The sequence below is a fragment of the Falco punctatus genome (genome assembly GCF_963210335.1).
Source record: "Falco punctatus genome assembly, chromosome: 10".
NCBI classification, from domain to species: domain Eukaryota; kingdom Metazoa; phylum Chordata; class Aves; order Falconiformes; family Falconidae; genus Falco; species Falco punctatus.
This window is the reverse complement of record NC_137590.1, coordinates 13,302,100-13,317,984: the sequence shown is the minus strand read 5'-3', so window position 1 is coordinate 13,317,984 and position 15,885 is coordinate 13,302,100. Positions and strand designations below refer to the sequence as shown.

The 15,885-nt window shown below is 47.7% G+C and overlaps 1 protein-coding gene across 2 annotated transcripts in view; it reads left to right on the top strand.

Moving 5' to 3' along the window:
- The window catches only part of LAMA5 (laminin subunit alpha 5), a 97,084-nt gene that overhangs the window by 7,603 nt on the left and 73,596 nt on the right, over nucleotides 1–15,885 (top strand). For both annotated transcript variants that reach the window (XM_080403662.1, XM_080403661.1), the window contains exon 2: nucleotides 1,906–2,058. In XM_080403662.1, the coding sequence (XP_080259788.1) occupies nucleotides 1,906–2,058 (153 nt within the window). The remainder of the gene's footprint in view (nucleotides 1–1,905; nucleotides 2,059–15,885) is intronic.

Below are 15,885 nucleotides of genomic sequence, written 5' to 3'. Positions count from 1 at the left end.
ACTGTGCAGGAGCTTGAGTAGCTCTAAAATACAAATAGCTGGAAATGATTCTCACCGGGTTTAGGTCTGGCTCTAATGAGACAACTAATGAGCAACTGGTGCATCAGAGGGCCTAATTGCACTTTTAACAGCAAACTTAGTTCAGCTGTTGATGTGTTAACCAGCCCAGTGGCCACTAACGAATGCAGGCTGCACAGCAGTGAGGAGGGATAACAGCAGCATTACAAATGTGGAGCAGCTGATCCTAACTTTTAGTTCCCTCATACTGAACTTGAATTGACTGTTGCCCATCAGTGTGAACTTTGGGTTCAAAATGGTTTTCACATCTGTGGCAAGAATTTAAAGTATGAAAACACTATTTTTTTGTTACTTATTCCCATTTTGTAATCTTGTCTTGCTTCTCCCCCTGCCTCAGTGTGGTGTATTGTGCAGCAGAAATTTCCACACAACCTGTTGCACCGGTTCCCGTTAAAGGTTTGAGCTGAAGAGTTGGGTCAGTTTTATCTGGTCTGCTCTCCCTCCTCGCTCAATGCACGTTCAAACGAGCCTTGTCCTGACCTCTCTGTACAGCGGGAGCTCCCTGGATGGTTTCAACTGCCCTTTCTTTGGCCTTGTGCTTGCCCATCTGCTATTTTCAAATCTCTAGAGGAGTTAATTAAAAGGTGTTCTTGCTCAGGACAACTTGTGTTGCATAATTACCTGCAAATAATATAGCACGTGGCTGTGGGGAAGAATGCTGTGAAATCTGTTTCCTTTGCACTGAGATTCCTCCAGAGTTTGCGGCATCTGGAAAATCACATCCTCTGCGGTGGCTCTGTCTTGCCTCAGCCCTTGTAGGGGATGCAGATGCAGTAAGCAGGAAGATTACCTGTCTTGAGATCATGTACCTGATATATTATTAAAGCTGGCAGCAGCTGGGACAGGCAAGGGCAGCTTGCTTGCCTGGGGATAACTGCACCTTTAAAAGGAAAATTGCCTGTAACAGAGTTTCTTTCGACTGTAACAGCAATTCAAGTGACAGAATAGTGGCTCCACAAAACAACTAACTTGCCAATTTTCAGGGCTATTTGCAGGTTTCCTTAAGAGGGGTCAGATTCATTTGTGCATTAAATGGGAAAGAAAGAATTGCCCCTAACAGCTTAGGTCTTTGTCTGATCCTGCTCAGGAGGTGCTGTTAAAGTTGCAGAGCTGTTTTCTCTGGCAGTGTGTCCATGGAGCTGACAAAACCACCCGTGCTACAAAAGCAAGGCAGAAAAGTTATTGCAGCTAGGTCCCTGGCCAGCTGACAGCAGAGGCTGTCCCTTTCTGGCCTTGTGCTGCAGCATCAACAGCAAAAGGAACTTGGCTGCTAGACTGTTAAGCTTGAAAATGTGGCTGAAAGGACTATACTTGTGAAATGAATAGGTTGACAAGAAACAGATTGCAGGGAGTTGGGCAGAAGAACTGCCAGTCTGGGTCCATAGGAATGACTGAATGGTCTGGGTCAGGATCTCAGGGTGTCAACAGGGGTGAGAGTGGCAGCCTCAGCGGAGGAGCTGGTGGCCCTGGAGCTTGAGCTACCACTTCCCATTGTGGTGTGGCTTCTCCATCTGCATACTGTTCTGCACCTTGCACCTAGTTCTTTGTGGCTGGGCCCCTTTGCCAATGCTTACTGCATATCTGAAATACAGAAGGAATGCTTCTTAGAGTAGCCCAGTTGTACACTGGATTGTTACTGTGGGGGTTTTGAGTCTTTTCTTGTACCTTTTTCTGTCCGTGCTCTAAATTGGTGCAAACAAAAGTTTTATATATTGATTTGCATTAGCAGGCCTACACCCTATATTTTCTGAATTGCTGTGATACCTATCTGGTTGGTGCCTCATTTTTCTGGCTAAAATTAAATGTTATTTTTGTACTTTCCAACAGGGCCAGTACTGTGACATCTGCTCCTCTGCAAACAGCAACAAGGCTCACCCCATAACAAATGCCATTGATGGGACAGAACGCTGGTGGCAGAGCCCCCCTCTTTCCCGGGGGCTGGAGTTCAACCAGGTCAACGTCACTTTGGACCTTGGACAGGTAACCCAAGTCCTTCTTGGTTACGTTGTAGACAGTGCTGGCAAGGACCTGTCCCTCAGCTTCTAAACTCCTTAAGTAGCCCTTGCTGGAAAGGTGGGACAAAACCTGCTTGTTTAATGTTAGGTCAGGAGGCTCTGGTTAAAATATGGAAGCAAAAACCTCTTGTCTGTCTGTAGTATTAACTGCAGTCTGTGCTATTTGCTGTTACTGTGTAGGTTCTCCCTAAAAGTTGAGCCACTCACAGAAACCTACCACACTATGCAGGTGCCATTCCCCTAAAGAAGGTACCTGCCTTCCAAAGGGGGAAAGCTAAGAAGGCTTCACCCCAGAACATACAAATACAGCCCTGAGGATTTTAAGGTTATGCTGGTATGTTTAAAACTCTTTAAAAAACTCTAAGTCCATGCTGAAGTTCTTTCTATGAAAGACAAAGAATGACAATGAGTGTTTGGTCTCTAATGCTGGCAAGTCAAAGGGAATTAACATTGTAATAGCATGGCTGCTAGCCCCCACACCTCCTCTGCTGCTCCTATTCATCCACAAAGCTATCCCTCTGGAAATGGGTGGCTCCCTCCGACTTTCCTCAGCTTAGAGGAAAGCAGCAGAAAAGAAGTCCTGGCTGAAGCTGCAGAAGCAGGAATGTATTTATAAGCCAAAGACATGAAGGGCTTGCGAGATATGCGTTTGCTTTCCTGTATGGGGAATTTGCTCTGCAATCTGTGGCAGTTTAGCTGTTAACTACTGAAGTGCTCCTGTGAATAGGTAGGGATGGGCTTTCACCTTCTCTGCTGCACTTCTCCAGTCTCTGCTACCAGCCCTGCAGCACCACAAGCCAAGTTTGGGTTCTCCTTGGCTGGAAGGTCTGTGGGACAGGACAGTTGTGCAGCTCTGGACAGCTCACATCTTGCATTGGAAACCTGGCTGCTGTGGTTGCTCAGGCAGCCTTTCAGGGGCTGAGTGCACTGCCCCTGTGTTTGGGAGTTTGCACTCATTGCAGTGATTTCAAGCCTTGTTGGGCGCTGAAGCTCTGCTTTGGCCTTGCAGGAGGCTTTTTCATCCTCTGGTGGAGTAAGGGCTTGTTTGTCTCTGCCCTTTGTAAGGCGCCTGACTCCAGATTTACAGCTATAGATACCTGGGATGTATTGATGACGGATGCCTCAAATGCATGCTTTAGTCCCCTGGATTGTCTCTGGTCTGCTCCCTGTCCTACTGTAACACTTGCTTGGAGCCTCTCAAACACCCACCACAAATTTGCTCTCTCCCATGAGTGCCAGCTATCTATACACAGCACCAGCAAAATATCCCCTAACGCCCGGGGCACATCATGCATCGCATAATAGCTGTGTGGGCAAAAGCCTCCCGGGGCCGCACACAGTGTGCTGATCCTGTTAGCCAACGTAGGTGGCATCTGCTGTGTCTCTTAGAAACGTCCCAGCTGGCAGGGGTGTGCTGGGTGGGTGGACTGCTTGTACTCCCTCCTCCATTCAAGGGCCAGCCTGCAGTGTAGCTTTCTGATGGCTCACTGCTGCTCTGGAAGGGGATTTTCAAAGACTAACTTTCCTTGAGAGCTTCTCCTCTTTGTCATTCTCTGTGGCAACTTTCTGGCTGTAGGCCAGAGCTAACTCAGCTGTGCTGTGTGCTTGCAAGATGCTGCATTTGGCTCACCTGGGGATTTGCAGCCTTCAGAGCTGTAGTGCTGGAAGCCAGAGCCTGGAATAATGCAGGGTGGGGGCTACAGTATGGCTAAAACTGAGCTCGTGTAAGTTTTACCTTCTCTCTCCTGCCCTCCTCTCCCAAGACTCTGTATTTACTTTCTGTACCCTTGGGTGTGGGATTGCACCATTGTTCCTGCAAGGCTGGCAGCAGAACTTGCAACTGCAACCAGCACCACGCGTGCTTCACCTGGTGGGGAGTTTCTCTGGGCTCACAGATCCTCTGCTTCTCTACTACCTTTGCAAACTGGTTGCCCAGCTGGTCTCAACGGGAGCACAAACCTAAAGCTTCAGCCCATTTTTAGTGGCTTCCTCTTTATACGTGCCCTTATTGTATGTAATTGCTATAATAACCTGTTTATGCTCCTGGTGAGAGTCAGTTCTTTGTTTTTCCCTCCTTTGTTTTGGTAGGTCGGGCAATAGAAACAAGATGAAATGTTATAGAATCACTAATTTCCTCCTTTTGAAGTTGAGGCTGGTTGAAAGGATGGAAGATAAAAAGAAGAATTCTTGGGACCCAGCAGAGTCTGCAGGGCAAGTGGGGGATCAGGCTGGAGTACTTGGCAGCCAGGCTTTGCAAATTCTTGGATACCTGTTAAACAGTGCAGGTAACACTCAAAGGCATGTCTGAGAGCAGGGCTTTTTCTGGCTGGCAAACAAGGCCTCTCTTGCTCTGTGTAACCCTCTAGGGAGCTCTTGGACCAATTAAGATTTAATTTAAGGGACTGACGGTCATTTAAAAGCTTTTGTCCCTTTGGGGGATCGTTAGTGCATGGAGCACTGGTGCTAATGGCATGGTCCTGTGGTGGGGGCTGTCACAGGAGGTTATGGTGTCGATCCCCTCCTTTCCCTGCTGTGCTTCCCTGCTGTCTTGGTCCCTCTCGGGCCATAAGTGCTTAATTACCAGGTGGAATCGGGTTTCTCCAGCATTTGGCAAGCTGTGGCAACTAGGAGAGGGGCAGTTAATTAAGCAGCCTGTTGGTCTTTGCTTTTGCTGGCTTGGAGCTTGCTTTCCTCACAGGGATGTTAAAATCCTATGGGAAGGAGAGAGGGAGGAATATTCACAACCAGCAAATAAGTTAAAGGATGGCTTAGGCTGGCCACCCAGCTGGTGTGAGTGTATTAAACACTCACATCACGTTATCTTACTGCCAGCAGTGGCCTAATCTTAACAGCTTCATCAGCAAGGCAGATCAGAGCTCCCAGCACAGCATGGGAAGATATTGTGTCTGATTATCTGCTGGGGGGGTCTGATCTGAATTGCTCCTGCTGGTGCCATGTCTTCCTGCCTTCTTGTGGAGGAGTAATTATTCTTTTCAGTATTGGGGGGGGCAAAAACTGGAAGAGGAGGGGTCACTTGCGGGTTCCTGTATCAAACCTGGGTCTGAGCACCAGAAATATGGTGAATGGCTCCAAGCAGGAAAGCTAAATGGATTTTAGGAGCTGCTGCGGAGGGGAATATGGAAAGGTTGGGGTTTTTTTTCTTGCTTTTAGTCATGACCATGTGCTTAAAGCTTTAGTATGTTTAGGATGAAGGGATGGGCCACTGTGTGGGCTTGCTGCAAAATACAACATCATGGCGCCATCATGAAGCATGGTTCAGGTTTCGTGGGGTGGAAGAATCAAAGGGTGCTACGTGCTGGGAGGACACTGTTGTGTGTTGTGGTATTGCAGAACAATCTGGACTTGTCCCCAGCATTGGCCATCCTGCCTGGCTTGTGTTGTGATGGAGGCTCCTAAGCCTGCCCTGCAGCTGCTCAGCTCCAAGCTCTTTCCTTTCCTGCCCGGAGCCTCCAGACCAGCTGGAAATGGGAAGGTGCCTCTGCTGCAAAGGGGCTGTGCAGGGAGCAGAGGGGCAGGAGACCATGACTCGCTGCCACCATGGGAATTGTCCCCTGTGATTCTCCTGTGATTAAGTGCCACAGTGGGTGGAGGGAAGGAAAGGGTGTGATGGAAGATTCTTTTTTCCTTTTTCTTTTTTTTTAATTTTTTTTTATTCTCTCCGAGAAGGTCATTTGAGTCAGAGCTGACAAAAATCAGGAGGTTTAAAGAAACATGAATGGCTGGCTTCCGGCCAGAACCTGACATCTTCCTTGCATGAAGGTGAACCCAGGCCAGCCCTTCCCAGAGATGTTTATGGATAGTTGGTGCTTTATGATAAACTCCGTGGAGAGGAATGCTTGCAGTCATGCAAGAGCAGGAGCTTCGTGCCAGTGCTTGCTTGAGGTTAATTGCTGCGGTGAGAAGGTGGCTGGATGATAGCATCCCCCCTCTCTCCACCACCCCCCCCCTCCCCCGAGTCTGCTGGCCCCGGTGACACCAGAGAACAGCAGAATTCCAGACTGAAGCTTTGCAGGGAGTTTTGATTTACACCCCAAAGGTATTTAATTTGGCGGTGCTGCACAGAGCACACAGCCTCCCCTACACACTAGTCACTGGCAAGAAACACCTATGCCCATTCACCCCTGCCACCAAGAAGACTAAACCTCTTCCTTTGGAGAGCTCCAAGCTGTAACTGCTTAAAATGCAGCTCCTTTTAGGGTTAAAAAGGAGAAAGGGGGAAAAAAGAATTGCATTCATTGGTAACTCATGAAGATAGAAAGGAAATGAAAAGGCTTGTGAGCTGAGCTCCCGGGCCAGTCTGAAGGTGTGTTGTGTAGTCACTGTAAGATACATCTAGGCAAGGGAGTAGACCAATAGCTTCCTGGGTGCCTTGAGAAGTACCTTTTGAGTTTTCTAATAGTTATAATGGGATCTGCCAGAGTTACCACTTTTTCTGGCATCTGTTGAACTGTTTAACTTAATGTTTGCCAGGCTCTTCTAGCTCCAAAGTAAAGGTGTTCATTGGCACAACACACAGTAGACACTTCAGCCCATGGCCAAAAGGCTGCTATTCTTCCAGTGTGAAACTTCTTTCAAAAGGAGGTGGGTGTTCTTCCTGTGGTGGATTTCCAGAGCATAAGCCTATTTCCTTTCCCTCTTGCACCACAAACGTGGCCTCTCAGGACCAGCTTTGCACAACAGTTAGATGTACAGGACACTTACAGGTTCTGCAAATGTGGCTGAAGGCCAGACTTGCATGAACAAGTCAATCTTCTTTGTGCAAACGGATTTCTTGTTGATGAATGTTAAACTCCTACTCGTCCTTGGCAGATTTGGGCTAGGTTCTATAGGTGAAAATGCCACCTGGCCTAATGCTAAAGGAATACCACTGAAGCAGACTATAGTACCCTGTGTGTTACAGTGCTCTGAAATCTTTCACCTCAGTTTCAAGCCTCCTATTCATTTTCATGTAATTAAAATAGTAATGGAAGCTGTGGGTGGAGATCTTCAGGAGGCCTTTTTGAAAGGCAGCTGGTAGGAAGGCCTTGCAAACCAATGGGCTGAGGTTTACCTCCCTGTCCCCAGCAAAAGCCTTCAGCACACAGATGAATTTGATGTTTATTCCCTAGCTTAACTAATTGAAAAATCCTTCATGAGTAAACTCATGAAATCCCAAGAGAAAGCTCATGGTTGTTCTTGAATGAAGCTGTTGTCCTAGTGGCTGCTTTCCCTAAGCTTGGTGTGGGATAGGGGTCATGGTCATCCAAGAAGAATTTTCTGCTGAAGACTAGATAAATTTCTCCCTTCTTTCACCTTCTTCCTTTTGCACCTTCATTTATTTCAGTTGCTGTGAGAGCTCTTGCTGTTTCTGGGTGATGTAGCTGCTGCCTGCATTTCCCTCTGAGGCATCCTTGTTCATTCTTGGTATACACAGGAGGAAACTTGAAATGTGTCTCTTCCTTTCCTTCCCCTTGCTGGGGATGTCTTCTGCATTGTTTTCCCTAGCACACATCACTGGGAAATACACAGCTTCGATTTCTCCCAGGACCACAGGCTGCCTTATCTGCTTGGCATGTGTTTTTCGTGGAGCGCTGCAAGAATGGGTGAAGATTTAAGGTAATTTTTTTTTGTACCTAGTTTTTACTTTTCTTAATTTCTTTTACTGTGGGGACTGCTTGGTCTTCACTGTGCTGGGGCACAGCTGTGGGAAAGGGGTAGGAGAGCTTAGTGACGTCTGTTGTGAGCTGTTGCACCTGAAGTTAAAGGGTTGGGGCATGAAATCTCTAACAAAGGCCTTCTTTCTCCAAATTGTTCTCTGGCTCTTGGAGCAAAAGCAGTATTAAAAATAAAGCACGTTAAGCAGGCTGAGCAGAAATTCCTTTTGCTTTCAACAACTGAGCCTAGTCTCTTCTCCTGTGTAGTCCTCTGCAATGGCCATAAAATCCTCCAGAAGTCGATCAAGATCTCTGTTTGCAGGCTTCAGCATCCTAGCTCCCCAATCTGAAATGGCCTGTGGCTCTCCTTTAGCTACAGAGCCTGTTCAGTGCTGCTGTATTTTAACATGACTGGCAAGTGGAAGCAGCGTGTGCGTTTGTAATGCTTCCCTGGGAAAAGCAGAAAAGGTGTGACTGTGAGAGAGTGCGCAGCACTGGGAGCTGGCGCTGAGCCCTGGTGTATGGATCTTCTCTCCCAATATATTTTCTCCTTTATTGTTTGAAATAACTTAGCTTGTGAAGGCTGTTCTGTTTTCTTCAGAGCTGCAGTTCCTGTGACCCAGACCAGCAGCTGTGTGTGTGTGTGTGTGTGTGTGTGTGTGTCACGCATGCCCTGATAAGGGGAGATTTTTGCCTTTGCTTGGTCCTTCTTGACCTCTCTGTGCTTTCTGCCAGCTCCCACTAGATTCCTGGCTCCAAGGGCTGCGTGGGAGCTACTCAGGTGAGCAGGAAGGGAGTGCCTGATTGTTAATCAGGTGGAGATCTGTCTCCTCTGGCAGCAAGAGCAAACCTATCCTCTCCTTTTCAAACAGCCTTGCCAAGTTGGATGCCAAGTTCTCTTCTCTGGGATCCAGAGCAGCCAAGGCTGAGACGTTTTTCCTCTCTGTTATGGCTGTTGGTTGCTGTAAGGGAAAAGTTGTGCAGAATATCGGTTTGGGTAAATCATGGATGACACATGAGTTTTTATTGTATGTTATGTTTCCTTAAGTCATGAATTACTGCTTAAAATCAGTTTTCATGCAATGAGTAGGTGGTGTTTCACTGGTAACAGCTGATTCCCAAAAGACCTGCTGTGCCTCACATCTGCCAGGCTATGAGCACAGAAAGAAGGTTCCTAGGGGAGCAGGAGGCTCGGGGCAAATCACTTAGCATTGTGGCACCTTTTGCAGTCTCCAGGGAGGGTGTTTCTGCTCATCCCTTGCCTCGTGTACAAATGACCCTTGTGCTTCAATGGCTTAATCTTCCCAGAGGCTGTGCTTGCTCTGCCTAGACCTGAACCAGCTCTGGAGAATTCAGGTGTTAAAATAAACCTCAGCCTCCCCTCCTAGAACAGCTCCAGGTAATGACTGATGAAAGGATAATTACTCTGTTTCGAAAAAGTGCGTGCAAGATTTCAACTGTATTTTGTCTGTAGATATTGTTGCCTATTTTTAATTTTGGCGTGATGAGAAACAAGGAGGCTGATGGTGAGGTTTCCTGCCATGGAGCTCCCCCTTCCCTCCAGGCTGCCGGTTCCTGCTCAGCTCCCTGGGATTCTTCAAAGATTAGGAGAAAGCCTCAGGCAAGCATGAGCTGGGGAGAGGTCAGGCAAGCTGCAAGCTGGCGTATGGCAGGCTTTAGTTTGTAATGAATAGCTGGAAGGCAAGCCTTGTAATTTCTTGCTGTTCTCCTGGAAAGTGTCTGCTTGGCTGGGCTGGTAAACAAGAGCGTGCCTTGAATCGGGTGTGAATGTGTGCAGATACGTGCTGCAGGGGTCAGCTTTGTCCAGCCTGTTTGTGGTTGTACCAGGCAAGTTAAAACAGACCAGAACCATCTAGGTCAGGCCTCTGTTTACTGGAGAGTTGTGTTTTCTTCCTTCAGGCAGACTGCACAGGGAGCATTTTGTGAAGGTCACTGTATGCAGTGGAACCAGAGAGGTTCACAGCTCCAACGTGGAGTGTGCCGGCATCTGAGTAAGCGGGTTAGCATTTTCTGCGCTTTGGCATGTCCCATCTCCAAAATGGGAATGCTGTGTCTGGCTCCATCATTTTGTGTGCAGAGCCTGTATGCTGGAGCCTGCCCATTCCCAGGCCAATGAGTACAAAACCATTTGCAGAAGAGAATTTCTTGAGTCAAGCCCCCAGGGCAGTTCTTGGCTTGGCCTGGTGCAGCCTTTCTCTTCTGTCCGTTGTTTTCCTCCAGCAAGTGACAGCATCCCTTGCCACTGCGGGAGTGCTTGGTTGTCCATGCGCTTGTGCCCTGAACATATACCCAAGTGCATGCTGCTGCAGCTGAGGGCTGCGGGCCTGGAGGTGCTGCCAGTCCTGCTCTTCACCTGAGCCGGCCGTGGGCTGGGAGACACACTCATCCTGTGGCATTGCATAGTTGGTTCAGTTCTTGATGCTTGTCCTGATCATGGTGAGAAGCCCCTCAAGTAGGATATTCCTGCTTCCTGGGACAGGTTTCCGGGAGCTGTCCTTGCCCTCCACAGCTCTGGCATAGCTATGTCCTGGCTCAGATCCACTGGGCTGGCAGGGAGGATGCGAAATACACTTCTGATCATCTGCCTAGTCAGCTTTTCTGCTCTTTCAAGTCTGTTCTAGCCCCCTGCACCTTTCTTTTGATGCTTTACCAAGCCTGGCTCAGCCCTGCTTTCATCTCTGCCTTATCCTTTTATTACATGTCATAAACATGGGCCTCTGGGCTGTGCCCACCCTTGATCCTCAGCCGTTTCCTGTTTTCTGGATTCAGTGCTCTTCAAATACCAGACCTCCCCTCCTATGTGTGATGCCAAGCAGTGCAATAAATAGTACATTGCTTCCCATTGGATAAAAAAGAAAAGGGACATTAGTAGGAAGATGCAAGGCGAGAGGCACATGGCTGTTGTGATGAGATATAAGACATTTAGAAAGATTCTTCTGAGTAGATTCAAGATCAGTGGCAGCTGATTGGGGACATGTGGCCTATTCACACAGAGCCGGTAACAGTTTTTGCTTCTGGAGCCGTGCTGAGGGGATGGTTAGAGAGGGGGATTGGAACAAGGATTTGTCATACTGGGAGATCCAGGGAGGAGGGCAAGGTGTTGAGAGCGGCACATGGATGACTCTGCACAGGGTGAGAACAGTACAGAGGTTTGGGGCTACTTTGGTCACCAGAGACTCTGACAAGAATGGGAGGAATGGCGTTATTTTGTGTTTCATAGAAGGACTTCCCAAACATGACTACAAAAAAGGCCTTTGTTATCAAGAGGTCACTGCTGATGGAAGGTGGGTCTGGATGTGCCAGCTCCTGTTTGCACAGCGTAGGAAGCACTGGTGCCTGTTTCCTCCAGGCACCCCAGCCTGGCCCTGTGAATGCCACTGTGGAAAAGTGGCCACCCAGTGACAGGGAGGAGAGAGGTGGGGCTGTTGGTATAGTTCATGGACTCGGCATCAACTTCCCTTTTCATTCCTCTTCTGAGATGGTTTGTTATGGTCTCTAGGTGGACTGGGTATCACCTGCCTGATGTCAGCAAGGGTGTGTAGTAAACTGCCTGCCAGCGCAGTGCTGCCACTGCTAGGATGCCAGGTGACTCTGGAGCAGCAGGGATGGGGACATGCTCCTTCCCGACAGGTCAGCTCAGAGGTGACAGCCTCTGGCAGAGAGGATGCTCAGGTAACTGGCCAGCCATTGCTGCCGCAGCAAGACTTGCCAGGGCTTGTCAGTCAGAGCTCCTGGAGGACAGTGTTAGGATGGTAGTTTGACTGTCTTGTCCTTCCCTCCATTGAATAAAAAAAATTCATGGGAAGAGTGAGTCTCCTGGATCTGGCAGGAAGCATCATACCTCTTGTTCCCAGTCACCTTTACCCTGAGAAGCTGTGACTCGCTGCCAGCAGGGTTAAATTAGCTGAACTCCTGTTGCAGGGATGCGTTTGTCTTCATTGCATGGTGTATGCAGTTATCTGGAAGTCAGAACAATTTCCATTAAGATGATTTGCATCTCACTGCTGGCTTTTACCATTGTACCTGTGTGTGTGGAAAACCATGTCTGATGGAGCGGGTTTACTGGCAAAGCCTGTGCATGTAACTCTGGTCTAGTTGTGTGCTGTGCCCAAGAGTAATTTTGCATCTTCTGCTTGACGTCCTGAGTATTTTCAGTGGTGGTTTGCATAACCCATGCAGTGACAAGTAAACAGCCAAACCTGAGAGTTCCACAATTTTTCACGCATGCATTTAGTTGCTCTTTCCTGTTTCTTTCTTGCCTGCTTTGATACAGAGCTCTCCCTCACGCGCACACAGACACTCAGCTGAGCTCTATTTATGGGTTCCTACAAGTTCCTGTCACTGTGGATCAGAGCATGCCCTGTGACCAAAAAACAGTTGGCGTGCTGCTGTAGGCATCTCTTGCATCTAGTTAAATGCATATGATGCCAGGCCCTGATGGGAAGGGGAAAAGAAGGGCTCTCTGGTATTTGCACGTAGTTGCAAACTGTAAACACCGACTCATGACTGCAAACAAAAATCTGTATCATTGGCTTCATCATGACTTCACTGTTGTTGTCCTGGCTGTTTGCTAAAGCTATTCCTTAATCCTTTTCCAGGCTTTTGCAAAGTCTGCATCCACCCAAACTTAGTGGGCATGAAGATTTTGGCTGGACTCCAGGATGAGTTTTGTTCATTTGTTCTTTCTTCACCAGTCATTGCTTTCTGCCCTGGAGTAGGCTTGCTTCAGGTCTCTGTAAATGGGACTGTAAATACAAGGGGGCTCCTGGGGGATTGTGAATACAAAACCTGTGTTCTTGTGAGCTTTGTGTGTCCAAACAGCAGCAAGAACTGCCACACAAACTCTGTAGCTGCGGATCTCTGCTCGTGTTAGCAGTGGCATTGGGAATGTTAATCCCACTGTGGCCCTGGTATGCGCTGCTGTTGGGTCAGCTAACCCAGCTATGAATGGCAGTGTCATGGTGGGGAAACTTGCTGACAAATGCTAACATAGTGCATGGCTATAATGCAGATTTTTAGAAGAATAAACCTGCTTGCACGTGTCAGGTTTGGCTTTGAAATCTGCTAACAACTATAGCTTTAAACCTAGTGTTGTCAAGGCATGCAGGAACCATGCAGAAGAATTACAGAAAAGCAATGTTGCTGAAATGCTTGGAAGCTTAATTCAGTTGGGTTTGGTGCAAGGACCTAATATATGGTGCAAGGGAGACTATATTCCTGTTGGAGCTGGGTTTTCTCTGTATGTGTGGGACCTGGAGCTGCTGCCTGATGGTGGTCTGGAAAAGGATCTTCTGAAACCACTTGGCCCTGGGAATGGACAAGGTGGAAGTAGGGAAGACAGGGAATGGAGAGGAGAAAGGAAATATCATTTGCCACCTTCTAGAACTGGATTCAGAAGCAGACAGAAATAAGGTGTCAGAGCTGGAGCATCCATATCCTCTTCCAAATCCAGCGGAGGAAGGATTTAGGTATACTGCTTTTGGATGCCAGAGGGCTTGGGGCTCCTCTGAGGTTTGTGCGAGTTATTCGTCCTTGGCATTTGGCCATTTAAAATGAAAAGCCTTTCAGTGGCTTTGGTGGCAAGCTGAGACCTCTCACTTTATGCCAATTTTTAGCTAATTCATCCTCTTCCGTTTCCTTCCCCTCCTCACCCTTCCCATGCATGCAGGTTTGTGACAGGATATCCACTCCATTCAAGGGAATGGGGGAAATATTTGCTTGTAGTGTGGCCAGTTGCCAAGGTTGCTTTGTTCTCCTTGTCACTGAAAGGACAGCCCAAGGAAACCCTCAGAGCTGAATCTGGCCTGTGACTTGGAATGGATTTCCTGCAGCTCTGGAAGTGAAATGCATGACATGGGGATTTTATTTTTTTTAATGATCCCATAAATGCAAGGAAAAGGAGGACCTGGGTGAGCTACAGACAAGTTGGGTCTGAAATCCTCTCTTTGATGGGAAGCTGCTGTGTCACAGTCATCCAAGTTGTGCCTCGTCAAGGTTAAAATCATTCTTGGGTGTTTTTTAGGTGAAGTAAGAACTGAGCTTGCAACAGTCTTGGGTTTTCTGGGAGATTTCAGTTGTGTAGTTAAGCTGGTTGCCCCTGCACCATTTAGCATGTTGCAGCTGGAGGCTCTTTTTCATGAAACCCAAGCCATGCCATGATTGCAGAAGGCCTTTTGGTAGCAAATTCAGAGCTGTAATGATGGTGGCAAGAAAAGCAGTGACTTGCAGTGTCAGGGTTTTAACTCCTTGGTACGGTCAGAGCACTGATGTCCAGGGCTCTGGGGTTATGGGCTGTATAGGGAGGGTGAGATGGCTCTTCCTCAGTGAAGCAGGTAGTGTGCTGGGCTGGTGCCTGGGCTGATGCTCCAATACCTTGCTCTACCTACTGTGCCCTGAGAGACAGAAGACTTCACTTCTGTTTGTCATGGTAGATCAGGTGGCATTTACCTGTGTGCACACTGTGTTGTGGTGGGGTTGTCACATCGCTGCCCCAGGCTCTTGAGAAAGCTATGGGAATTTCACAGACATCTAATTCACAGTTGACCACAGAAAGAGCAGGAGCTGTTTCAAGTCTCATCCAGCTTCTAAAGTGCAAAATCCTATTTCTACTCTGTGGAAGGGGGACTCTAATGTTTGTTTTTTAGCCCCAGATGTAGCCAAGGGCTTCCTGAATAAACTTAGCAAATCAGCAAGGCTTTGACAGTAGTGAAAATGGTCTTATTATAGCTCTTTTATAGTAGTGCTTTTATTTTTAGTACCATAGGGCCTAGAATGTCTGGTTATGCAGCAGGTCACAGATTTGTACAGCTCCTAGCATGCTTTGGGGAGCCCGTCCCAACAAGCTTGTGGCCCTAGTTGATGTAGCTGTGCTTGTAAAACTCTGGGTATAAACCATCCTGCAAGCTGTCTAAAGCGGAGACAAGTATTCTTTTGTCTGGCTTCTCAATTTCAATTGTAAACTGTCCCAGGAACTCCTAAGAATATTTAAATTGTCTTGTACGTGAACTAGATTGATATTACTTGCTGTAACTTATAGAATGTACAGTTGGGAACGCTTGTTTGCTTTGGATGGTAGGAATGTCCTCTTGAAAACGTGCTATGCTTTGGTAAGTATGAATAGAGGGTTTTTTCACCCCCCTCTGCAGGTTTCTGAAGGCCAAAGTCTTGAAACAGCTTAGAAAGGCTGCTAAAGCTGTGCTGATAAGATATGCAGCAAATGTGCTTGAGAGCCTAATGTAGGAACAGAAATGTCCAAGCTGTTTACTTTCCCCTTAACAGTGTGAAAAATTAGTATGTCTTATGAAGAAGCCTGGGGAATTGTGTGCCCAGAGTAAAGACCACACCGAAGTCTTATTCCTGGCTGACTCTGTCCCTGGGGCTAGCAGCTGAAATTCTTGGTTCAGGTTTACTGGGTCAGAGAATAGAGCTGGTTTGGACTCTGCAGAGCCCCAGTTGTTGCAGTTTCATTTCTAGCATGCTCCCTACTGAGCTCTGAGCTTGGTGCAGAGATGGGATCGCCTCCTGATGTAGGAAATCCTGCATTGTTTGGATTTTTCTATCCAGTTAAAGTGGTGGGGGAAGAAAATAAGTAATTGTTGTTAGCTTGTCTTGTTGGCTGAAGAAGGCTATAGCAAACAATTTTGCTAGCAGGCCTGTGCACCTCTTAGAACAGTGTGCTGAGAGCTTTTGGCGAGGCTGGGTTCATTACACCATCAGCCCCAGTCAAAGGATGCTGCTGCTCTACACTCTGTTTTACACCAGTGCTCTCCTTCCCCCAGTCCAGCACCCAGTCACTACCATTGTGTTCACGATCCAGAGTGCATTAAATTCACACCATGAGCATAAGGACTGGAGACTATTTCCTGGAGGTGATCAGACTGCACGAAGAAATTGAGAGTCAGATGCATGTTACCCTTAATGTGAGCAAAGGGCACATCTGGGCCTCCTGCGCTGAGAAACGCAGCTGGAAATTCAGCCTGTGAAGGCAGGTGGTGTAGCCTGCCCAGCAGAGAAGGAGCTCTGCTTCCAGGGGGGTGGATGGGTGCTGTAGCCAGACCTATGTGGCTTTGTTTCTCTCTTTGCTACTTTTTTCCTGATGTGCTGGAGTGGTTACCCCA